Source organism: Theobroma cacao, chromosome 3, assembly GCF_053813885.1.
Source record: "Theobroma cacao isolate CCN51 chromosome 3, ASM5381388v1, whole genome shotgun sequence".
NCBI classification, from domain to species: domain Eukaryota; kingdom Viridiplantae; phylum Streptophyta; class Magnoliopsida; order Malvales; family Malvaceae; genus Theobroma; species Theobroma cacao.
This window is the reverse complement of record NC_142641.1, coordinates 38371903-38397078: the sequence shown is the minus strand read 5'-3', so window position 1 is coordinate 38397078 and position 25176 is coordinate 38371903. Positions and strand designations below refer to the sequence as shown.

Genomic DNA, 25176 nt, shown 5'->3' with positions numbered 1-25176 from the left:
GGGAAGTGGGTTATATAATGATGGTAAGCCTTTTGTTGGATGAATGAAGATGCATTAATCCAAAAGAATATTAGGAATAGAAAACAACTAAAATATTCACTTGGACGAAAAAAACAGAAGTTTCCATGCAGGAGAACGACTATTTTGCCGTGTCTTAAACAACAAAAACACGGAACAACTTTCAAAATTGTGGATTCGACCGTTCTACACAGTGTAGAAGCAAAAGAAATTGGACCATGCTATAATGACAGAGACTGTCATTTGCTAACGACCGCTTTAAGTTTAGTCACTATGCTATTTGAAGAGACCGGGTACCAGCTTTCCCAATAGCATCTTTTTCTTTCTCTCTCTTAGTTCCACTCTACTAGTTTATTGCTATAAAAAAGATCAAGCACCATCATTTTCTTCCTCTTCCATCTGGGTGTGCTTTTTACCATCCTCTATTTTTTTTTAACTCAACTGGCATTCATCTCTTTTTTCCCTTTCCCTGTCATCATCACCTATCTCTCTTTTTCTCATTATCATCAGCATCAAACTCCACAATTTATCGCTTAATACTTGCAAATTGAAGTATGACATATAGAAAGGGAAAATTTTCAACCATTTATAAAAAGAACAGACCTAGCTCAACAGAGCCGTTGGCCGGTGGGGACGTGCGGCAGCATGGCCAAGCATAAGAACTTAAGCGATTTAACATCAGATTGGGTATTAAACTATTAATATATTTGTTGACCTTTTTAAGACAAAAGAAAATTAGGCAGGCTCGTAATGGAAAATAATTGCCCTAAATTCCTGAGCTCCAATATCCAAATAGAACTATGGGTGTGGGAATTTACCATCTCATAAACTTAATTTTGTTTCTCAATAATTGAATATAAGATGTTCAAATTGAAAAGGATGTTTTATTTATTTATTTATTATCAAAATGATCTTTATAATAAGTTCATTTTAATTCATTAAAATTAAACTTCTATTTATTTATTTATTTATTTATCATTTGAGCTAAGCCCAAGTGGCTCAAAATAATCCGTTGAGTGTGTGCTTTTCTAATGCAAGATGGCCTGCCAATCAATAGGAGCTATATCAACTCCACCCTGCAACCGAACATGTGCACATCAAGCTTGGTTTGTTCCTGATCCTATTAGTGAAACTGAATTCAATCTCCTGCAATATGAAATGAGATCCATAGCTTGGAATAGCCAGAATAAGTAAACAAGGAATTATCAGACCTTGCATTGTTAATATGACCGTATTCTTTAGCAGTGCATTGCTCATTGCTAAAGTAAAGATGAAATAGCAATGATACATTCCAATTTTAAGCTAACTTCACAATATGCCCATTAGCTTTCCAACAACAATTAAAGCCCAAATAGAAGTTGATTTGCGTATTCCACTTTAAGCAGATTGCAGGTCATTTTCACTGTATCTTCCACAACTACATAAGGTCTAGTCCAGTATTGTGAAGAAGCAAGTTTTGTCAGTTGTTGAGATCAAAATTGGATCACTTGTTTTAGTTATAAGAGTTGAGTACAAAAATAGCTCAAACAGAGAAAGGAAAGCTTGTGGCTCATAGATCTTTATTGTTCTATGGGGAGCAACTAATGCTCACTTCAGCATGGAAGCTAAAACTACAACATCTTAATACAACAAACTATCTCAATTACTATTAGGATCTCCTTCTCATTTCTATGATGCAGCAAATTTGGTTAAAGCATCAATAACAGCCTTTTTCATGGGCATCGCAGGAATTGCACCTCTCTCTGTTACTGTCAGGGCTCCACAGGCGTTTGCAAAATTTAAGGCTTCTCTTAATCGCTCCTCATCCTGTCATAAACATAAATTCATATATATGTTTCTGAGGAAACTATGGTATTAATAAAGTATAGTCACAATATATCTCCAAATTTTTTAGGTTAGTTGCTGCAGTACATAAAAATGTTTTGCGGATAAAGTAAAAGTTCTTCAGGATCTAATGCATAAATTGCCTTAACTACTAGATTTAGGTGAATACCACTGGAAAGTATTGGTCTGTGAACCTCAAATACCAAACACCGTCTCTATTTCCCCTTTAAAGATCATTTAAATTGCACTAATACAGTTCCAGGGGTAAATGTCTTTAATTATAAGATTCTTCTGAGATCCATGTAAATTACTAGAAGTGGAATTTATAAATAACCATTAGGAAAGAAGAACAGTACATGATCTGTTTTAACTTATGCAAGAACTATATGTACCTCAAATAGCTTTAAATCAGAAGCTAGGCTGCTCAGTAAGCCACTGACAAATGCATCACCAGCACCCGTCGTGTCAACTGGTTTAACTTTAATACCAGGAACCCTGCCCCTGAATGCCTGCAGAGGATAAAAGTTCATCCAAGTTTCTTTATGCAAATTATATTAGGTATTTGCATGTAGTGACTAATGACTATGATGCACCTCCACCATTCAGTAATTTGCATCACATAGAACTCATATAAAGTCTGTAAAGGTTTTTATTTGCAAAAATCAATTATACTGATGAAAGAAAAGGAATTACAATTTTTATTCATTTTATAGCCCCACAAAAAAGTGCATCAGATGTTTTGAATAGAAAGTCTTGGCATAACATATTAGGATTGTGAGAATTATAAGTGAGTGAAATTCATAGTATTAAATAAACATTTTTTGTAAAGAAAAGAAAAATAGACAATCTTACCTTGGTGTAATATCTACAGCCCTCTGACCCCTCAGTTACAACCAAAAGCTTAAGATTAGGATGATAAAGCTTCTTCATCACCACATTATCATCATAAGGGTCATCACCTCCAGTTAAGAATTTAATTTCATCCTCACTAACCTGCATTTTCATAGTGTTAGCTGCAAATGAATGCACTAGCAAGACATTTTGTGTATAAGTCTGATAATCACAAATCCATACCTTAATAAGGTCTGCTTGATCCCATATACTCATTATGCCTGTCCGAGCAGCCTCTGATGATGGCCATAATGGCAATCTTAAATTTGGATCATAAGAGAGGATGCTGCCAGACCTCTTGGCAATGTTCATTGCTGCAAGGTGAGCTGATTTGCATGGTTCCTCAATCAAACTAATAGAACCATAATGAAAGATCTTTGCCTGCACCAATATTATTTGAAGATCAGAAAATTCCAAATCCTGCCAAAACCAACCAGTTTTTCACATCTACTAATTGAGACAAAGATGAGAAAGGCAGAGAGAAAAACCTGCTTAATGAGGTTTATATCAAGTTCTGACTCGTGAAGACGCATATCAGCACTTGGATGACGGAAAAACAAGAATTCACGTTCACCATCAGCTCTGAGTGTAACAAATGCCAGTGCAGTTCTTGCACTATGGTCAAATCGCATGCCAGAAATGTCGACATTATTTTGTCTTAAAATGTCAGCTAACATGTGGCCAAATTCATCATCACCAACCTGATATGAAATTGTCAAGTATTTGGAAATGGAAGTGTGTATAAGTAAAAGCAAGGACTCATTGACATCAATAATGTCATGAACCGAAGAAAAGCAGGGGATCTCAATTTTGCAACAAAAAGCAAGAAGTTCTGGAGCTACAAAATGTCATTTGGGAGAAAGCATTGCTTCAATCACATTTCTTTACACGAATTTTATTTCAGAACAACTTAGTTTTGAAATTGGACAAGGTTAAAAGCAGACAACTTAGGCAGAAAAAGAGATTTCTTATCATATCTTAATATGGCTTTTGGATGTTTGTCTCACAGACAAACATTGAAATAATTCCTTTTCATTATTGACGAACATTATATTTTTGATGCTCTGAATTTGAGGATTTTGGAAGATGAGTCAGCAGGTAAAAAGTGGTTTTTTTTTTACACCAAAATAAGTGACAGAGAAAGCTCATAACATAAGCAAACTTTCATCTTCATGGTAATCAAAACAGAGATAAACAACAAAATCATGGAATTATTCAAGTGATTGGTACAGACTAAAGGTAGATGTTTCAGTTTACCTTGCCTATGAAAGCTGATGATCCTCCTAATCTAGCTACGCCAACGGCCACATTAGCTGGAGCACCACCAGGAGCCTTCTTGAAAGCAGGTGCTTCAGCCAGAGATACCCCCCCAACAGTCGGTACAAAGTCAATCAACAATTCACCAAAGCAGACAACTATTGAATTGTTATCTGCAGACTTCCCATTTGTATTAGCAGAAAGATCTTCAGCTCTACCTACAATAAGCAGTTGCTCAATATTACAAATGTTTCCAAACATTGTTCAAACTGAAAAAATTAAGAGAATTTTCGCTACCAATATGCCACTGCTACTCCTAGGCCAATCTGTTCACTTGAAAACATTAGGCCAGCCTATCCATTTTGAATTACAAATGTAAAGTAATGATCTTTCTAAACAAATAAGAAATGCTATTGGGATTAAGAATAAATCCATAATGATCTTTCTGAACAGTTAAGAAATGCCATTGGGATTAACAAGAACAAATCCAAGTCATACTTCATCTTTATTGAAGAGGAATAATTTTTTCTGTAAGATCTTGCAGTCACTTTTCAAGCAGCCAATTCACTCCATTCAGATCCACTACACAGTTAGTATGCTATACAAAGCACGAGAAACAAAATTTTCGACAAAATCAGATCAGGTATATCTTATAATTGACAGAAACCCAATATCTAAGCAAGAAATCTAAGATTACTCGTTAAAGATGTGTTCTATTAAATACCACATAGTACTTGGTAAGAAAGAAAGAAGAAACATTTGAAACATGAAAGAAAATATCTATCCTTTGAAATACTGTGAACAGCTACAAAACAAGCAATCACAAGAGAAAGAAACCCACTATTAAAGAAAACTAAAAGCCCAGAGAGAAAGAATCTTAAATGCATATAACCAACTGCAACCCAGATTAAAAATGGCAAAACATTCAGTAAAAATCAATCAAATTATGTTCAAAGATGAATACTTTTCAATCAAGAAAATAAGACGAACCTGTGGTTAAATTCCCAGCCATTTCAGATACTTATTGAGATTGAATTTAGAAAGAGCAAAGCAATGGTCACAAGAACCGGTGTTTTAGTTGAAGAGAAGAAGAAGAAAGAAAGAAGAGTCGATAAAGGAGGACGGTTGCCAATCTTGAAGGAAAAGTTGACAAAGAGTTTACAAATTTATTGAGCTCCCAAGTCCCAATCCCATGAAGTAAAATAAAATGACAAATATATAATTTCTTCTCTATTTCCTTGTTTAATTTATTCTACTCTGCAAATTTGTCTCTCTAATTTAGTTATTTAATTAATTCAAGCACCTTTTTGAAGAAACGCTCTTTATGTTTAGTACTTTTGTATTATTTATATACAACAGGATAATCATTACATAATGTATAAGGTGTGAGAGAAATTCAGGGAGAAGTGATATTTTTTTTATGTGTTTAACGTAAGGATTGTTTCAAAATTATTCGAGTGTAATAAATACATATGTATTTTAAGAAGGATCAGAATATCGGTGTTTATGAGAACTAATTAAGGATAATTAAAATATTTTTAAAAAAAATATTTTTTATATTTAAAATTTTATTTTAATCAAATTCAAGAAGAATAATACATTCATTAAAATTTTCTTTTTTAAAAAATCACTTTAATCAGTGTTAGCCAATACTAATTAACATTTCCTTTAAAAGAAAATTTAATTGTAATAGATAGATCTACATGTTTTTATTCTATATTTGTTAAATAAATGATTTATTAATTTAGGGGTGCATTTTGAATAAAGGTTTCACTTATCCTTTTTTTTATATAATATTTCCTAATAAAATAAGTCACTTGTTCTTTCAAATTAAAGTCACTAAGTTAGCAAAGAGTTCCTATTCAAAATTGTTACTCAATCGATGGTTTTAATTTTTAAATGCATTATTAATTTTTCTTGAAAATGGATGCAAGGGTTTTTTTTTTCTTGAAAACTTTGTCTTTTATTAAGACAAGCATGTTGCCCTGTCGTGACAACGTTACGAAAAACATAAAACAAGGTTCGTCATTTGTTGGGTGTCCCACAATTTCAAGCGAAAGTGACCAAAGTACACAATTGAACATGAATTTATTTTTGGGGGTAATGATTGAACATGAATTAAATTTTGGGGGTAATGATTGAACATGAATTAAATTTTGGGGTCATGATCGAAACATGAATTTATTGCAACAACAGCGTGCAAATACTGTTCAAATGATCGAAAACCTTAACAATAATAAAATCATCTCAAAAGTGCCATGCAAGATCTAGGGCACATCTAATACGCGTCTGAATCTTTGGTTTTTCTTTTTTATTTTTATTTATATATATATTAATTAAAATGAAATTCCTTTATTACAGAGAAATAGAATATTTCAATTGATTTGACTTAATCAATTCATGCAGCTGCTTAATCTGTGTCCTTTACAAGGTTTTTGCAAATTGCAAGCTGCTGGTTTTGTCAACAGGGCTGCGGCTATCATTCAGCATAGATTTTGAATAGGCTAATTGAGATTTAGAATAAAAGAGACAGAAAATATTTCTGTCTTTTGACCAAATCAAAAGGGAGGAAATTTCTATGAACTGAAATATCGAATAAAAGATATAGAAAAAAAAAAGTTTCTGTAAAGTGAGATTTAAAATATTGTAATAAATCCATTTCTTTTAAATTTGGATTCTGTTTAGTCCATGCTTTTATTATTTTTATTTTTTACTTTCTATTCATTTTTTTATAAACTAAATAATAAAATATCAATTAAATTAAAATTTAGGTTTTTTAAGCAGAAAATGAATTCCTAAGGTCACACCAACTCATTTGCTGCTTAATTATTGCTCAAATTCGCCAATACCATGTAGAGGAATAATGTTATGTACGAGGATTTTGTCTGGATATTCTTTCTGTTATAAATTAAATGTTTATTTAGGATATTTAAATAAAAATAACGTTTAGTTTTTAAAATTGAAAAATACTTTTTCAATGTTACCCTAAGTGAGACCCTTATCACTCCCAAAGTAAAATTTGGAAAGTACAAAAGTAAAATACTCCATTTTTAAAATTTTGTGTCATTTAAAAAATAAACACTTAATTTGAAAGGAAAAGAATACTCTTTTTCCTTCAAAAATAATTGGAAATAATATAAATCTTTATTTTATGAAGTACAAGAATATATATGTTGCACTGGTGAAAAAAGTGGAAGAATTATTTCTCTCAAAACAATAAATTAAAGTAAATAAACCATTTAAAATGGTTGAATTAATTATTGTTGTCCTTATTATTCTTGCAGTAGACATGCTCCACGGCAATAATCAACTATTTTAAAGAGAACTGCTTTTCTTCCTCTCCTAGATTTTCACACGATAGCGAAGAACCTTTGAGCTGTCCTACAGTTTCAGATTCTATATATCTGGAATCTCATTTGGTTATGCATTTTCTAGTTCGGTGCAAAGACAGCAAAAATAGTTGGGACCAATTTTTTATTATCTGGTTGAAGTAAATGCTTAATATTTATAAAGAGGGATCTGTTTACATCTTTATATAAATATATATATATATATAATTTATATTTAATTAATCATATTTTATTCAAGTAAATCATACATGTCAAATTTCAAATTAATTAAAAATATTTAATTATTTATTTAATATAATAAAATTTAAACTATTAAATATATTTAAAAAATAATACTATTTATCAACACAATAAGTATATCAAATTGATTTCAAATTTTATGTGTATGATAAGTATGCTAATGATCTGTTTATTAAAATATTAATCATAGAATAAAATTATAAAAGAGTGTAAAAATAATTAATGTTGCAAGGATGTAACTTGATCTCTCTTTTGTACACTCTCGTAGATTTATATATATACAAACATATTATGGGGATAGATTGATATTATTAATTATTGTAGAATATAGTTAGGTAAGAATATTTATGGAGACTTTGTATGTGGAGACTTTGCATGTCGCAGTCCAACGAAAATGACGCATACCCACATCACATACAAGGTCTCGTGACACCTTTAATTCCTAAATCCTAACCTACGTAGTACACGCAGTGGCATCGTGTTTTTGATTCCTAAACTTTGGCAAATAATTCATTCGCTGCTGTTTTAAGAATATAAGAAAAGACAATTTTCATGAAAGAGGAATTGGTTTAGTTGGTAAAGTCGATCGCTTTGATAATAATAAATCTTAAATACACGAGAATCCAGAAGAGAAGAGAAGTAGGAAGTGCTTCAGCCAAAAGCGTAGCATACAAGGAGGAAGGGAGTATTGAGCCAAAGACAAAAAAGGAGGAAGGGAGTTGATCCCAGTTTGAAGGACACAATATACATCAAAGCAACCTAGTTTGTTACATTGTCTCAAGTTAATTTATCCCTTGAAAACGGGGATTAGGTTGATGAGATTGTTAAGAACTATTTACCCATGACAATGGGATCAACCTTATGTGTAATATTGCAGCACCTTGCAGCTGCTTTTGATAGATTTTTGCTGACTTTCGGGACCATATTTTGATGATTTTATTTTTTCATATTGCTCTTACTTTGTACAGGGGTCCATCATGTATTTAATTTTGTTCTTTCTCTTAGTGAGTGCCACCTTGCACTCGGTGTTACAGGGCTTGGTTTTCTGGAATTGGAAAGGTTGAGGTTATGCTTACCTCTTCCCAGTGTTTGGATGTTTCCTAGGACCATTTGAGCTTAGGTTTTTGCTACACTTTTTATGGGACATCTGCAACTTTTGTATAGATAGGGATTAATCCTTGTTAATACTTCTAAATCGTTAATAATACTCTAACTTTTCAAAAAAAAAAATCTCTCTAAAAGTGCAATATAACTTTGATTATGAATTGACTTATCACATCTCAATCATGATCTACACATCACACAAGATACATCTAATAATATTTTCAATACATATGATTGTGGTTAAGTACTTAATTACCATAAAAAATATTAAGAATAAATTAAATTATATTGTTTGATCCAAGGGTTCTTGTAATAGGAAGAGAGAAAGGGTTGCAAATAAGTAAAAGGTGTACTGAAGATAACGAAGAGGAAGATTGAAGTAATTTTTGAAATATTGAACATTGTGACAGATGAAAAAGAATAGGTGAATAATAAAGTAAAGGTTGAAAATAGGTAAAGAATAAGCTAGGGGTAGAATCATCGTATTACTAAAGCAATAGAGCAAAACTAAGAATAAGTAAAGAACAAGGGAGCATAGAGTAAAGTTGAGAGTAGGTAGAGAATAATCAAGCGGTAGAGTAAGACTAAAAATGGGATGGAGAAAGACTAAATAGAAGAGAATTAGAGAGAGAAATCAAGAGTGAAAATATACTTGCTTTAGCTTTAAAAATCTTCCTAAAATGAATTATGAAGTCACTATAAATAAATCCAAAGGTAATAGTTATTCAATAATAGACTTTATGATACGTTTAGTTCGCAAAATAGAATGCAATGGAATAGATTATGTATTATATGAGAATAAAATAGAGGATGAATAGAATGAGAATATTATTATGTAGTTTAGTTGACAAAAGAGAATAATATAGGAATTACTATTATGATTTATTATAATGTTTAGTTGATAAAAATAATTTTGAAATAATAAAGGAATAAAGGATAAAAAGATAAAAATACATTTTATTATAATATATTATTATTTATTTTATTTTATTTTATTTTATAAATATTAATAATTTATAATTTATTTAAAATAATAATTGATAATTTAAATATAAATATTTTATTTATAATTTAATCATTAATATTTAAAAATATAAATATTTTATTTATAATTTAATCATTAATATTTAAAAATATAAATATTTTATTTATAATTTAATCATTAATATTTTAAAAGATAAATATTTTATTTATAATTTAAATATTATTATGATTAAAATATTAATAATTTTAATTAATTTTTAAATTTAAAATATTGTTTTTTATAATATATAATTAAAAATTTAAACTTTTTATTTTAATTTTTTTTTCATTTTCCTTTCTTCTCGTTTGGCCAGCCACTAGAGATGTGGGCAATGTAATAGTGCCCCGATTTAGCATTCCTTATGGGTGGACCACTAAGGCACCAAATCGACACTCCCCGTGACTAGATCTGGCCATGGAGTGCTAGATCCGACCACAGTATTTGATTGGGAAGCACTAGATCCGACGTTTTCCAGAGCCAGATTTAGCCTTAAATGTCAGATCTGGCATTTAATCAGACTGATATAAACGAAGAGCTTTAAATCCAAGCATAAAATCACTTCCACTACCTCCTTCACTCCCCTTTAGTGGTGGGTGGAAGATTAGAGAAAAAAGGAGAAAGGCCAAAGTTGTATTACAGGGCGAGAGAAAAAAAAAAGAATGTTTTTATATTAGTAAGGTCGTAATTTTTCAAGCTTAGAAAGAGTACTTTGATCTTATTATTTTTAACGGCTATTCCTCAACTATAGAATAGCAAATACCATGAGGGTTAGTATTAGCTATTCTTTGATTTTAGTTGATTTTGGGGAACAAAGATTCCAGAGAAATGACTATTCCTTGGAATATTTGCAACCAAACAAACGAATAAATGTTCCTTACGAATAGACCAAGGGTAAAATACCTAAACACCTCTAAGTTTTGATCAAAATTACACGAAAGTCTATCAATTTTTAAAATGGATACTTTACCATAAAAAATATTTTCATTAGACACATAAATTCTGTCATTAGTGAACTGTCAATATTTCTGTAATTTTGATGACATGATAATATTTTTAAGATATTTTTATTCTTTATTAATTTTAAAAATTACCATTAAATAAATTATAATTTTTTTTAAAAAAAATTTCGACCACCAACAACTAGAGATCGAGCTCCCCAGGGGAGTCCTAAACAATTGAGGCTCCGGTGCTCCCTTGGGAGCTCCGATGCTTCTTTAGGGAGCACCAGTGCACCCTTGGGGAGCCCATGTTAAGGCTCCCTCGGAGAACCCATTTTGGAGATCCCTTAGAAAGCCCATTCGAGGCTCTCAAGGCACTAGATATGGTGCTCTCTTGGGAGCCGTGGTACTCTCCAGGGGAGCGCAAGGTGGAGATGGGTGGTCAGTCAGTGCAAAGGGACGTAGACAGCTAGCTTGAGAGAAAAAAAATGAAAAAAAATATTTTAAATATTTCATATTTAACATTAATGTTGTTTAGACGTTTGGGACGAAATGTCTATTTTAAAAACTAATGAATCTTCATGTAATTTTGATCAAAATTTAAATGTGTCTAGGTATTTTACCAATAGACCAAGCATGCAGTAATGCACATAGTAAGTAACGTTAAGAGTTTTAGTGTACATAATGAGTAATATGAAACTGATTATGTGGATATTATAATAGTGGTTTTGTTATATTAATGAGTAATGATTAAAACTCATTATTTGATCATTAAAGTAATGGTAATGAGTGTTTTATGATTCTTTATAATGTAATAATATATACTCTTGATTAAAAGTTAAGAGTGAAAAAGTATACGTGAAAAGGTAAAAGAAAACAAGTTAAGAATTAAAAAGTGTATGTGAAAAAGTATAAAAAAACAAAGTAAAAAATATAAATGCTTGTGCTTTAGAAAAAATTTAGGCATAATATACAAAAAATCCCTAAATTATAAAAAAATTCAAATAAATTCTTATACTTTTATTACGTTCAATCAAGCCCTTGTACTTTTATTTTGAATCAAATAAATATTTATATTTTTTATTTTAAGTCAAATAAACTCTTATGACTAATAATTGACTTAGTCAAAATGTTATTTATTATTATATGTCGCGTGATACTGATATGATATGCTAAAATATCATAATTGATTATGATAAGTATACTGGTATATTCTAATTAATGATAACATGACATGCTAATTTGACATGATAATATGATAATGTGACATTTTTCATTCTCCACAACCATGTTATATCAATATCGTGTGGTAGGGACTGCCCAATAAGTTCAAAGGCCTAAAACGAAATATTCAAATGAGGTTTTTTTTTATTAAAATTTAAAATTTTATTCTTCTAGCTTTTTGAGATGCAAAATTTTTAATTAAACCTTTATAATCAAATTCGTCTAATATTTTTTTTTTCAATTGATAATATAACCAATCCATTTAATCTTTCTTGAGACTTTGTTGATCTTAAATAAGATTTTATTAATTTTAGTTTTGAAAAACTTCTTTCTCCTAAAACAACATTTATTGGAATTGTTAACATTATTTTAAAAGCAATATATGCATTTGAAAAAGAATCGAGTATTTTTATATGATTAAGTATGTCAATTGGGCTGTTTTCTTCCTGTATAATTTCTTTTAAAGTTTTTAACTCTGAAAATAAATTTAAGCCATCAATATCAGAATAGTTGTTATGTTTTAAGGAACATTCAAGATTAAGGCAATATTTTTTCAAACTATTATTATCTAAAGACTTTAACTTTTTACCGCTAAATAAAAAACTAAAAATATTTTCATATATCTTAAATTGTTCAAATCTACTTTGAAGTGAAAAAATTACTTGAATAACCAGACTCATATTTTCGATTTGACATGAGATAAAAAGTATTTGATTATTATAATTATCTTCTATATTTTTTAAATGGCTAATATAAAATCAACAATCAAAATTTTTAATTAAAATAAATCAACTATCACATAAAATAAAAGAAATATAACAATATAATATAAACTCTAAATTAAAGTAAAAAAATTTGTAAAGATTAAAACAATAGTACTTAATTGTTGAATGCTTATTGCAAACCGCAAATAAGGCTCACAACTTTATGAAGATAATAAAAGAATAGACTTCTTGTGTATTCTTTGAAAAAAAATTGAAATTAAAGGAAGAAAGTGCAAATGAGAAAGAAAGATTTCAAAAGTAGATATTATATATTGAAAAAATTAATTGATTTTATATATAGGAAAAAAAACTGTTGAAAATCATTAAATGTGTTGATTTGAAATAAGAGAAATAAATGAGAAAAAATAACTGTTGAAGATGATTAAATACATATGACTGTTAGTTTATTGAAAATAAGAGAATATAATTAAGAATTAATAGCATTATAGAAATAATGAAGTAATAGAAAATTGAGATTTATTAGACATATAATTAAAAAAGTAAAAAATAAATAATTTTATTAATTATTTTTTACTCTTATATTTTTTAATTTTTATATGTTTTTAATATAATTAATTATATTATAATTATTATAAAATTATAAATTTTCTCTAAAATTGGGACCTCCCAAAATTGGAGGCCTAAAGCCCTTGCTTGTGTGGCTTCACCCAAGGGCCGACCCTACCGTGTGGATAAAAAAGGACAAATGATATTTTTATTAATAATAATTAATCAATCATTAATTATAAAAATTTATTTAATTAAAAATAAATACGAAAGCTAGATTAAACACAATAAAAGAATAATAATTTATTTAAATAGTTTAAGAGCTTATTTGAGCATTATACTAAAAATTAAAAAAAAGACTTCTTAACTATCTCTACAATTAAGTTGTCAAGTCAAACTATCCAAACATTCAAATGTGAAAATAATTCATAAACTTTACCTCTTATTGCGAGTTACTTTTATTTATTGTTGTGGCGTGAAGCAATTCTTTCATTTATTTTAATTGTTTTCATTATTCTCTATATGACATTACACTTACAACAAACAATTCTAAAAAATAATAATAAATTAATAATTAAAATAAACTATATGCAATCTACAAATTTTCTATTTAAGTCATAATTTAGATTGCATCAAGATCCTTAATTCCATAGTTATTAATTAGGTTTAAATAATTTTTAAGGATATATAGCATCCTAAAGCAGTAGAAAGATGTAGCAAATATAAACGTCTATCTAATGAAGCTTTTCTAGCGCTCAAATAATCACTATATAGATTATTGTATTAGTAGAAATTAAGATAGAAATCATAATGAAGAATTTCTTGCGCCTGGCACAGGTGGAAGGGATCAAAGCCATCCTGCAGTAGGCTTATTCGCGCCTCTGTCCACCCTAGCTTCACTTACCCTTTCTTGGGGAATAAACTGATGGTACCTGTTACAGGTGCTGCTATATATCAGAAACTTAATTTGCTTAAAAAACCAAAAACTCCTAGGATTTTGGCTATACATAGACATGATTTGCAACTATGCCAGTGTCTCTTTTCTATCGTTAATTAAAATAGAACTACAAGTAAAATGATATCTGCAAGGAGAGATTAGTAAAAATTTTTACTTTACAAAATGTCAAAACTAAAAGCTTGTGGCTGAAAATTTGAGAATTTTTTTAATAACATCTGTAACTTCTCGAGTGAAAGAACTTTACATTTGTTAAGACAAAAATTTTTAAGGAATTAATACAACTTGCAGTAAGATAATTTGGAGAGGCAGTGAAGCAAATCGAAATTGGAAGACCAATGATCACAACCATAAGGAGTTAAACTGATTTTATCGAGACAATGATACTAAAATTAGTTGCAAGCAGAGTAAAACTTTACCCCTGCAGTAAAGAGGGTAGCTGTGCATGATTAGCTTGTGAAGGAGGTATATTAGACTCATTACCGGCTTCTATGTTAGGATCTCCTAACCCTTGAGCTGCTGGAAAACTTTGCTCTAACTCTAGCTGAAAATTCCACAGGGAATAAAGGGGTCATTCTAGCACAAATTAGCATGCTAGCAATAACAAGTGCGAAGCAGACATGAAGGGGAATTTTTAAGAGAAAACCTGAGACTGAAGCCGTTTGTTTTCGTCTTCAAGTTCAACTTCCTGATGATTCATAGAAAACATCATAAGCATGATGCAATGTTAAACCAAAGATGAGTAAGGACCAAATTCTTATTTGCAGTATTGATGTACAAAGCGAGAAGAAAATTGTTGAATTTTGCCATCAACTCAGAAGGGGACTACATGTACCCCATATAATTATAATTCAGCTTTACTCTATAAAATCCTAAAACCATGCTTATGATCAGATGAGAATTTTACCAAAACTATGTAAAGCCACTAAAACTGAGATCACGCACTCAAAACAAAGTTATTTTGCTTAGTGTTTTTACCTTTTTGCGCAACTCTTCCATTCGTTCCAACAACAACTGCACCTGCATTTATAATCAAGGAAATGTTTTATGATATGATAACTGCAAAATGTATGTGCATTTAGCAACTGGCATTCACATGGTACGGTAAGTAAGATAGCTTCATAAATACAGTTTTGTCAGGTTTTTCCTAACTCTTGGATAAATCTTGATTATTTCATGATCATGAAAGTGAGATATGTTACATATGAAAGTGCTTGATGATGATTATTTCCTTGATTTTAAGAGTTATAATCAATGCAATTGCCAATATTTATATCAAATATATATATAAACTTCTACTTTAATGTGTTTTAAAAATATTTTAGGACAATTCCTGATCTTACTTCATCATGAGAAATACTCAAGGACTGCAAAGATAGGGATGCCTACCTACCAGTCAAAAACTTTTGCTCCAAATATGTTTTCATTTTCAATTTTTTTTTGGGAAAGGCCTCAGAGTTTTATTTCCAGGATAAGTGAGTACAATCAACCACCCAACATGAACAATCCGACCAGAATCAATCTCAGCCCACAACACCAAGAACAGAAACAGAACGTAACTCAGAAAACATACACCCAAGACCACATGACACAAGGCATTCCATCCAAAACCATGTGAAAAAACACCAGACTAACACAGACCAAAAATTATCCACACACACTAATTAGTCACCATTCAACTGAAAAGTAACAAAACTTGAACATTTTTCTTAATAGAGTCCAGTTGCCTGTTTAGAGAAACAAGAATTGAATAACCAATTATGTTGACTTGTGTGCCTGCAAAAAGATTTTAACTAAGGGTAGAAGTAAAATGAAATCTCATCATCTCAAAAACAATAAACTAACATGCTGCCCGAAAAGAGGAAGATGGGCACTAAATCACAAATTAATTAACAGCAAAGTTGAATTTAGAATCAACGACCATTACCTTCTTCTGTCTAGCTTGTGTGAGAGCTCTGTCAAGCTGTTTCTCAATTTTATAGAGCTCTTTTATACTAAGTGGTTCAAGCTCTTCTCCAAAAAGATGCCTTCGCAAAAACGTTATCATCCAATAATCAGTGTGCTTTCAGATAATGAATACTATATATATAGAAAGGCTTTCAGTATAAATCACTGCATTATATGGAAGTGAGTCGAATGTAAATTTACCTTTGTGAGCGCTGAAGAGATTCATATTTTGCCTTTAACTTCAATACCTCTTGGTATAAGGTCTGTATTGGACATCGAAAACAAAACGATCAGAAAGACTACCTTCTGTTACTATTGTTATCCATGGTTCATACGTAACTCCAACTCTACCCCTTAATTATTTGACCTCAAAGATCCAAATTACCGGTCAATTAGGGGAGGTTTTATGGAATTATTAGGTTAAGGGACTAATAAATCATTAATTACTTAACTAATTAAAACTTTTTCTTGGTGTAACATAACAAATTAAGCTTTATATATTATGGTCTAGGTGTACTATGTATAATAAATAAGTGCATTTAGTTTTGTTGTTGGCAAAAAAGGGAGCAATTAATGACTCAAGGTACAACAAAAGGAAGCATTGAGGTAAGCTGAGATGGTTTATTTTGCTTAGGTTGTTTTCTATATATATATTTTTATGGTTTAGATATCTCTTTTCTGTTGGGTGAATATATGAGAAGTTTTTCAGAACAGTTGCCGTTTGTATTTATTTATGGAAAATTCTTAATATCTTCTGTTTCTTATCATCTTTTTAGTAATGAAAATATATGTTCGGCTTAGAAAAAAAAAATTAATAACGGAATCTGTAATGAGAAGGTAATATGAAAACTTTGAAGTATATATGAGATTGAAATGTAAACAAACCTGCGTTTCATCCATCAAATGGACGTTAGAGGTGTAGCGATGCTGCCAGTATTTTTCCAGGGTCTGAGACACACTGCTAAAGAGAGAGAGAGAGGAAAATCTTATTATTATTTTTTAAATAGCAGATTTATTAATGTAAAAAAGAAGGAAGGTTCTATCAAAGCAATAGCAATGGTACATCCCAAGAACAGAAACAAAGAACCAGAACACAAGAATACAAATCCAAAAAGGCAAACACCCCAGCAAAACAAGAGAAGGAACAGAAAAAATCAAGTCAAAATCAAAACACCGAGGCAAAGGAAGAAACCAAGCAACCGAGACCAGCATGAACAACAAACAGAAACCTGAAAGGCAAGTCAATCACCATTAGATGGATAACTGCTGAAAATCTGTAAGAGATCCTCGGATCTATCAACACCATGAGAGGAAAAAATATCATTGCATATATATATATATATATATATATATGCAACAAACAAGTTGATCAGTAAGACTATCAAGTTGAATGGTTTAGCAAGTCTGCGAAATAGGAGTACATTCTAGCATCTAAAACATGTAAACAAGCATCAAGCAAGAAGGCTTTATGCATTTCAGACAATCTTGATTTGCTTCCACACCGTGGGATCTCAAAGAAGAATGTATGTTATCACAAAAATTTTGTGTTACAATATTTTTGAGATACTTGATTATTATAGATTCATTAAAACTAATTTTAGGGATCTCACCTCTCATCAGCATGACAATTTTATCAGTGATTGAACTCAAATCAGTTGATGCATCTCAACTTTCTTTCATTCTCCTTAGCTTGTTCCACTACTTGGATCTTGTAGCTACCATTTTGTTTTATTGTGGTGCACTGTACTGGGTTTTTTTTTTCTCAGTTTTTACTGTGTTATTTAACTCTGACTCTTTTTTTTAAAGAACTATTTAACATGCTATAATTCAGTTTCGCTACTTTAAAACAAAATTTTATTTTTGCTTATTTTCGTCTGAATAAATGCTGTAAAAATATAGGCATCTTAAATTTATTAATCTTTATAAATATATTTTTAAAAATAAAAAAGTAACGTGTTTACATATAATTTGAAATTTATGCTTCACTTAAATTTTGTTAGGTAAAACCATAAAATTAAGTACTTCAAGTGATAATCACATCGTACTAAATAACACCGAATCAATAAACTTCTCTTTTATGCCATATAATATAGTTTTTATTAGAATCGTAGAATACCAATGGGCTAGGTACTCTCATCAAAAGCTTAGGCCATAAACCTAGCTAAGATTTTTAAATAATAGCATCATATTACTTATATATATATATATATATATTAGCAATATTGATTGTCATATAAAATCTTACATTAAGACCACAAAGTTTGACCTATATATTATGATTGAAAACCTGCTAAACACTATCTAGGACAGCAATGGTCACCAATATCAAGCAAAATTTCTTTTCCTCGCAGCAAATCTTAATCTAAATTAAATGTCTGGAACTAGAAGTAGTTCAAATGATGATTTTTGCAAACGTGGGATAGATAAATTGGTCAAGTCTAAATAATATCACCATACGTCATACAGGCAAGTATTTTTTTTAACTATATATATATATTAGGATGGTGCCTGTTACTACGTTACGAAAAATATTATAAGAAATATAAATTATATTTGAGTGGACTTCAATTTAATACTTTCAAAAAAGTTTGTAAGAAAAGCTATATTGTATTAGTCAATTGCATGAATATATGATTTTTACTAGTAGAGGAAAAGATAAACTATTATTAACTGAAGATAGTTATTTACTTTGGTTTCAATCACTTAAAGTTACTCCTAAATATACGATTTTAAAACAGTACTTAACTAAAGAAGATAATAATCCTGTTAAACATTCAGTAATATTTTTTCAGTAAAAATATATTATTCAAACAAAATGAATAGCATTTGTGATTTGGAGGTTTCCATTTTTGTTAGATGATGTATATCAACATACAAGACTTGTATTTAGCTAAATGTTAAGGGAATATAAACTGTTATACAACTGTTAAATATGTTTAACTATGGTGACAGTTTGTTCTTCTTTTTACCATATACATTTTTTTTTTGTTTTTGTTATTGTGCTATATTGCATTACTGAACATGAATGTATGGTTCTTACTAGTAGTGGAAAAAATAAACTAATATTAATTGAAGATAGTTATTTGCTTTGATTTCAATTACCGAAACCTGCACCTACGTATATGGTTACAAAATAGTACTTATCCAAAAAAGATAATAATCTTATCAAAGATTGTTAGATGTATAATAAAATATTAAGAAATAAGAGAGTATATAACCTATACTATTGACAGTTTAAAATAAACAGTTGTAAAATATAAGGTAACGGTATAATATAAAGATCCTATTAATATAAAATAGTGATTAGTTTCTAGTAATATCTGTCTTTTATATATAAAATAAATAGCTAAAGATTGTCAAATTCAGTTGATTTGTTTATTCAATGATGATTGTATGCTATATATATTGAGAAATGAGTAAACCTTCTTGACTTTTTTATTTTATTCAATGAATTGGATGAATATTTATTAGGATTTAAGCATTCATGTATAAAAGAGATGTCTAAACACTATCGATTCACGTTTATGCAAAATAAGAAAATATAGACAAAAAATAATATTAAATTACAATTGATAAATATTAAATGAATCTATCTTCTAAGCATTAAAAGTTATAAATTATTGTTTCTAAGTATTTTTCGCTGAAATAAATAAAAGTAAAAAAAAAAACCCTTCAAATGTCAAAAACAATGTAGTTTTGATATAAACTCTATAGAAAAAATTAATTCAATTGAAAATAACATGTGACAACCATTTGAACTAATCAATTATCCTTCTTTTATATATATTATAAATATAGACAACCTCTTATGCCTTAAAATAAGTTAAATATGGTCAAGTGTAAATAATATCACCATACCTCATACAAGCATGGATTTTTTTTAACTTTATATATATATATATAGACAACCTCTTATTGCTGTAAAGGAATTTTGGGTGGGGTCTGATTCCCTGTGTTTTAGTTTTTGATTGATACAGGGACTATTTTTGTTTCTTTTTGTAGGGTGGGATTTTTTTGTACATGTTGTCAGGCTCTTGGTCGGAATTGAGGAATAGGTGGTAAATCAAAGGATATTGGGGACCTATGCTTTCAATGGGAGCATATTAACCAATATCCTCTTGACCCCGCCTGATGATTTTTCGATGTAAGTTTCAAGGGGAAATTCAATTTCCCTATGGAAATAAAATGATCATGCTTTTCAAAAAATAAAAATTATGTTAAATAATGAAAATGTAATAACAGTATTTAGCGTGAACTACTCATTGAACAATATCTTTCAGTCCTTGAAATTATGCAGTGAGGAAGACTTTGTTCAAGAAAAGGGAAATAGTATGAAGAACGAAGGACTAGATTCGCCCCCTTCGTTTCTCAGTAAATGACTTCAAAAATTGATCCTCTTTTATGATAGGTGTTTTTAATTAATTGAAAATTGCAAGTGTTGAATTGTGTACTATAAAAATTGTCATTTAATATGTTTTTGAGAATTAAATACTAAATAAAGTTTTTATATATTAAATTGTTTGTATAAAGAAGTATATAAATGATTTCATATAATACAATTTGCAGGTGATAAGATTCAAAAAGAAAAGTCAAGTAACTTTAAGATAGGAGTGATACAGTACATAACAGCGACATAACAAAAATTAGAATGTATTTAATGGATTGAAACTATTCAATTGACTTAGCAAGTATATATGTACTCAAACAAACACCACAAGTACTTCTTATGATTAGGAAACAATTACATCTCCTATCCCTCTATGAATGCAAACTAATGATTTTCGAAAAAAAATAAACACCATAAGGACAGCATGAAATATGGAGTGAGTAATGTGTTGAAATTTAGTAAATGATATTTTATTAAAAACATATTAAAATATATATTATTTAGTAAAAAAGTAAGATCAAATGTACATCATCACGAGTTTCGTGGTTTTACTCTTGGAGATGAGGTCTTTTGTTCGAGTATGAAACGAAAAAACTGACTCATTCTTGTGTCAGCGTGCATTACCCCACCACACCTATATGCGGAACAGAAAGAAATCGTCCAAACAAAAGCACTTTGAAAATGACACTCCATCCTAATATTTTGTAATAGAAAAGCAAAAACAAAAGGAGAAAGGGAGAAATTAAAGAGGAAGAGGGGAGGCAAAAAGGGAAAAGAGAAGACAAGTATATCAGTCATTGGAAATTGGAAAGGCCGATGCACTGACATTATCTTTTTTGGAAGATGATAGCAGGAGAGAAATCTTTAATTTGTTTAAGCACCACAAGTGATTTCCATGTAAATTGTGAGGAGAAATTAGGAGTTGGTGATGAGAGGAAGATAAAGATCCAAAGGCCCAAATGCAGAATTGAAGGAAGAGAGAGGTAAGGTACGGGACGTACTCAAGAAAATGGAAACCCTAGAGGCCAAGAATTGCGTCTTAGATAAAGGATCCGTGGCATTTGCATTCAAGAATGAATGAACGAATCAGAAAACGGTTTTCTTACAGACGAAGCTCAGATTTTTAGGCTTTGTACTAAAGAAGAAAAGTGGGCAGAGACCTTAACCACTTAACTCCATGACTGTCAAAATTGGAGTAGAAAAAAGAAATTATGTATCATAAGGGTCAAAGCAAAGACCAATCAAAACGCAAAGGACAAGAAAAGCGTGTCATGAAACCATCGGTTGTCATCTCCAAACAGCTAGCAAATCTGCACAGAGTGCTGCTCACAGTGGTTCCCTCGAGCCTAGGAAGCAAAGAAACCCTATCTCTCTATCACTCTCTCGTTAGGTTTTGGCGAGGGGCTCTTGAGAATGTAGTGGAAACAATTCAAATGAATGGTACGCCCTGTCTCTCTCCCCCTTTTTTTTTTCTTTACTTTTGATAATTAAAAGCAAGCTGATGATGATGTACGTATATTAGTAGAACAGTAGTAGCAAGAGATTTTGGGTTTGATCATCAGTCATGGATTTGCATAAACAAATGCAAAAAATTTGCAAACAAAGCTGGAGAGACAAAAAGAGATAGAAAGAATCTTACGTGCTGCTGCCAAATTCAGAGAGCTTGCCCCGGCTAGAGAAGATAATAAGGGCAACCTCAGCATCACACAGCACCGAGAGCTCATAGGCTTTCTTGAGCATACCATTTCTTCTCTTGGAGAAAGTTACTTGGCGATTGATTTTGTTCTCTATTCTCTCCAACACCACCTTTCCCCTCCCCATTTTGTGGGAAATAAAGCTAGCAAAGAGAGCCCAAATAAATTAACAATAAAATACTAGTAAAAAGAAGTATATCGTCTTTCTTCTATTGCTTCTCTTCTTCTTGGGTTACTCTTATTTGACGAAAACGAGGTAAGGATATTGGCTCAGAGACTCTATACGTCTCTCAAGAAAAATATATACTCCTGTCTATTCGTCTATTCTTGAACGCAGATTTTGAGACCTAATTTTCTTAAGTGGAGGGTTCAAGGAATTGTTACTCTTTGCGAGATTGTATGACTATTGAATTGACCCTGAGAAACCCAGAGTAAAGTAGAAAAGTATCTGGGTTTTTTTTGTCTTTCTCCTCTTTTCAGACCATAAAAAACAAACAAAACACATCGGTCCTTCTCTATAAAGCATACCCGTGCTGTATTGTATTTAGAATATTAGTAAAATGTTGCCTTAAAATTTCCATCTCATCTTCATACTATATCAGTTATCAAATCCATTCCTCAGTAACATATGTGTTTATATATATATATATTACATTAAATTTTACTAGTATTAATCTGTTGGTCGTCGTTTACTACATTTTTAGGAAAAGATATATCAACACAGGGGAAAACCAAACTGTTACTTACATTGTTGGGAGCGTTTTACCGTCACTTTTAAATAGAATATAGTAACTTCTTTTAAATAGTATATAAATATTATATAATTTTTTCATTTTTACAGGGATTTCAGCGGCGATGGAAAGTTAGAGAATTGGGTGGCTGACTGGCCCTGTCCCAATGCACGTCTCTATTACTGTGGCTGCCTCTGTCGCTTGGGGCCACTTTTATCACCCTCTCTTAGAGACAGCACATGCTACGTGTCGAACGATGTATGCAAGATACATGATTAATTGTCCTTTTATCTTCTTATTTTCTGAAAGCTTGGGTCAGCAATGACTTGTCGCTTTTGGAAACTTTAAGTTTTCTTCCCGTACGTAAAAGGCTTTGATCATTTTGCTACGTTTCGACATGTTATTGGATGTGAATTAAAAACACTACCGAAGAAATATGCACCAACCAATTAAAAGGTGATATGTCCTCCGAGTTCTTTTGTTGTCGAGCACACCCGATGATAGCAGCCATGGACAGAGGGACCTCTAATGTAGCTAGATGGTCCCCCGTTACTTCATTTATAAACCCTGCGCGATAACCTATGTAATTATTGAGTTCCCCCTCTTTTTTTCAGAAAACAAAATCATTTGTTACAAGCATAAATATTATTCTCAAAAGGAACGATACGTATGCATGGTTAATTTAGTACTTGTAGTAATAACACCTTCATCGTTAACAAATGAACATTTGAATTCCAATCCAATTTCTAGTTCCAATTCATAAACAGTAATTTCTTTTGATATAACCTCATTGTTGTGCAGATGATGCCCTTGTTTTGGTGATAAGACAATAGACTTATAGGGGTACTACGTTTATAGGCAGCCGTACCTTGTTCAGATAAGTTTTCTCCCACTTTAAGTTAATTAAAAGCTTGTTTGATTTGTTTTTTAATTTAAAAGTTATTATAAATAAAAAATAATAAATTTTAGAATTAAATTAAATTTATTTTTATAAGTTTTTTTATAGATAAATTATTTGACAAAATAATATATATAGACTCTAATTTTAATTAAAATTACATAAAAAAAGTATTTAATAAATAAAACTGACATGTTTTTTAAAAAAGAGAAGATAAAGTTCTTATCTTAAGTTTTTCTTGAAATTTTTTTTAAATTTTATTTTCTTAAAAAAATTATTTTTTAAGATTTTTTCAAAATCTCTGTTTAGTCTAATTTTTACTTTTAAAATATAAATAAAATAAAATAAATTAAAACAAACAGGTACTAAATCTACACTTTAACCATATGTCAACACCATTTTCTAGCATCGGATCACAACATATCAAGCTAACTTATGTTTAAGCACGTTTACAATACTGATTCTACCTCTCAATTCGTAAATATTTTAGTATTATCTCAATTCATATAATCTTTTCTTCTTTTATTTGTGTGGAATGAAAATTAAAAAAATGAAGAAAACACTAAAACGTATTTGCGTGTTACTGTTTAAATTTTTATTGATAAAAAAGTTCAAATTTTATTGAAAATGATTTTAACTAAAATTATCCATGAAAAACTTTGACAATGAATTCGAATATGGTAATATTCATTCATTTGTAATGACAAATTTTTATTGGTAATGGTTTGAGTATGACTAACAAAATTTTTCAATATTATTCAATTTTGAATACTTCTTCGGTGATATGTTGATAATAATATATCAGTAAGAATCCATTAGTTGATAAGTTGATAAGAATTCATAGGTATTTTATTAGTGATTTGTTAGAATTTGTGAGTTTATTAGTGACAAAAATACATTGATAATAATTATAAAGTTTCGATGATATGATTTATAAATGATACATGCAGAAAATTTTATTCTAGTAATACATCTAATAAATCACAAGTACTAAACAAACAATTATAATCGGATTATCAAAGACTAAAATCCTAGCCAAAATACATCATCAAAATTTCTCCAAATATTAAAATACTACAAGCACATAAAATATGAAATCCAACCACCCCAAGTCATCAAATCCAAATCCAATAAAAACAAATCTAAGAGCCTGAAAGTAAACAAACATCAAACCCAAGTGATGAAGCCTATCTTGGTCCATCCTCGCTTGCATGGTCTCACGCTCCAGTCTCTCCCACATTGCGTTTCAGCCGAGGAGAAGTATCTGCTGGTTGTGGTGGAGGAACTGCACTATCTCTCTCCATCGTTTTGATGCTTTCCAATTTCCACGGCAGTCCTTATTTTCGCTCGCAACTTTTTCGATGATCCCCTATTACAGAAATTGCAGGGACCGCAAGCTCACAGGAATATTGCTGCGCTAGAG

The 25176-nt window shown here is 30.3% G+C and overlaps 2 protein-coding genes across 4 annotated transcripts; both read right to left on the bottom strand.

Moving 5' to 3' along the window:
• Positions 1-1481: 1481 nt before the first annotated feature.
• On the bottom strand, positions 1482-5175 carry LOC18605461 (putative fructokinase-7). The gene is made up of 7 exons (XM_007038473.3): positions 4981-5175; positions 3991-4208; positions 3222-3434; positions 2917-3114; positions 2695-2835; positions 2235-2351; positions 1482-1824 (listed from the first exon to the last, which is right to left on the bottom strand). Exons 1-7 carry the CDS (start codon positions 5000-5002, stop codon positions 1687-1689), a joined length of 1047 nt encoding a protein of 348 aa, XP_007038535.3. The 5' UTR covers positions 5003-5175; the 3' UTR covers positions 1482-1686.
• Positions 5176-13740: 8565 nt separating this feature from the next.
• LOC18605460 (agamous-like MADS-box protein MADS3) lies at positions 13741-22543 on the bottom strand. Of its 3 annotated transcripts, none has more exons than XM_018117561.2 (8): positions 22070-22543; positions 16929-17004; positions 16245-16306; positions 16024-16123; positions 15075-15116; positions 14743-14784; positions 14580-14640; positions 13741-14073 (listed from the first exon to the last, which is right to left on the bottom strand). In XM_018117561.2, exons 1-8 carry the CDS (start codon positions 22249-22251, stop codon positions 14042-14044), a joined length of 597 nt encoding a protein of 198 aa, XP_017973050.2. In that variant the 5' UTR covers positions 22252-22543; the 3' UTR covers positions 13741-14041. The 3 variants fall into 3 exon arrangements, with proteins under 3 accessions (XP_017973050.2, XP_017973049.2, XP_007038532.3); XM_018117560.2 differs by having other exon boundaries at positions 13743-14073; positions 14516-14640; XM_007038470.3 differs by having other exon boundaries at positions 13743-14073; positions 14516-14640; positions 16929-17001.
• Positions 22544-25176: the final 2633 nt, after the last annotated feature.

Bases quoted from the DNA above. Each gene is read 5' to 3' on its own strand.
- LOC18605461 (XM_007038473.3), bottom strand. From the start codon at position 5,002: ATGGCTGGGAATTTAACCACAG. The intron at 3,115-3,221 runs GTTTTTCTCTCT...ATATTGGTGCAG, and splicing joins ATATAAACCTCATTAAGCAG to GCAAAGATCTTTCATTATGG. The intron at 2,836-2,916 runs GTATGGATTTGT...ATGAAAATGCAG, and splicing joins ATCAAGCAGACCTTATTAAG to GTTAGTGAGGATGAAATTAA.
- LOC18605460 (XM_018117560.2), bottom strand. From the start codon at position 22,251: ATGGGGAGGGGAAAGGTGGTGTTGGAGAGAATAGAGAACAAAATCAAT. The intron at 16,307-16,928 runs GTTTGTTTACAT...TGTCCAATACAG, and splicing joins ATTTGATGGATGAAACGCAG to ACCTTATACCAAGAGGTATT. The intron at 14,785-15,074 runs GTAAAAACACTA...ATGAATCATCAG, and splicing joins TGGAAGAGTTGCGCAAAAAG to GAAGTTGAACTTGAAGACGA.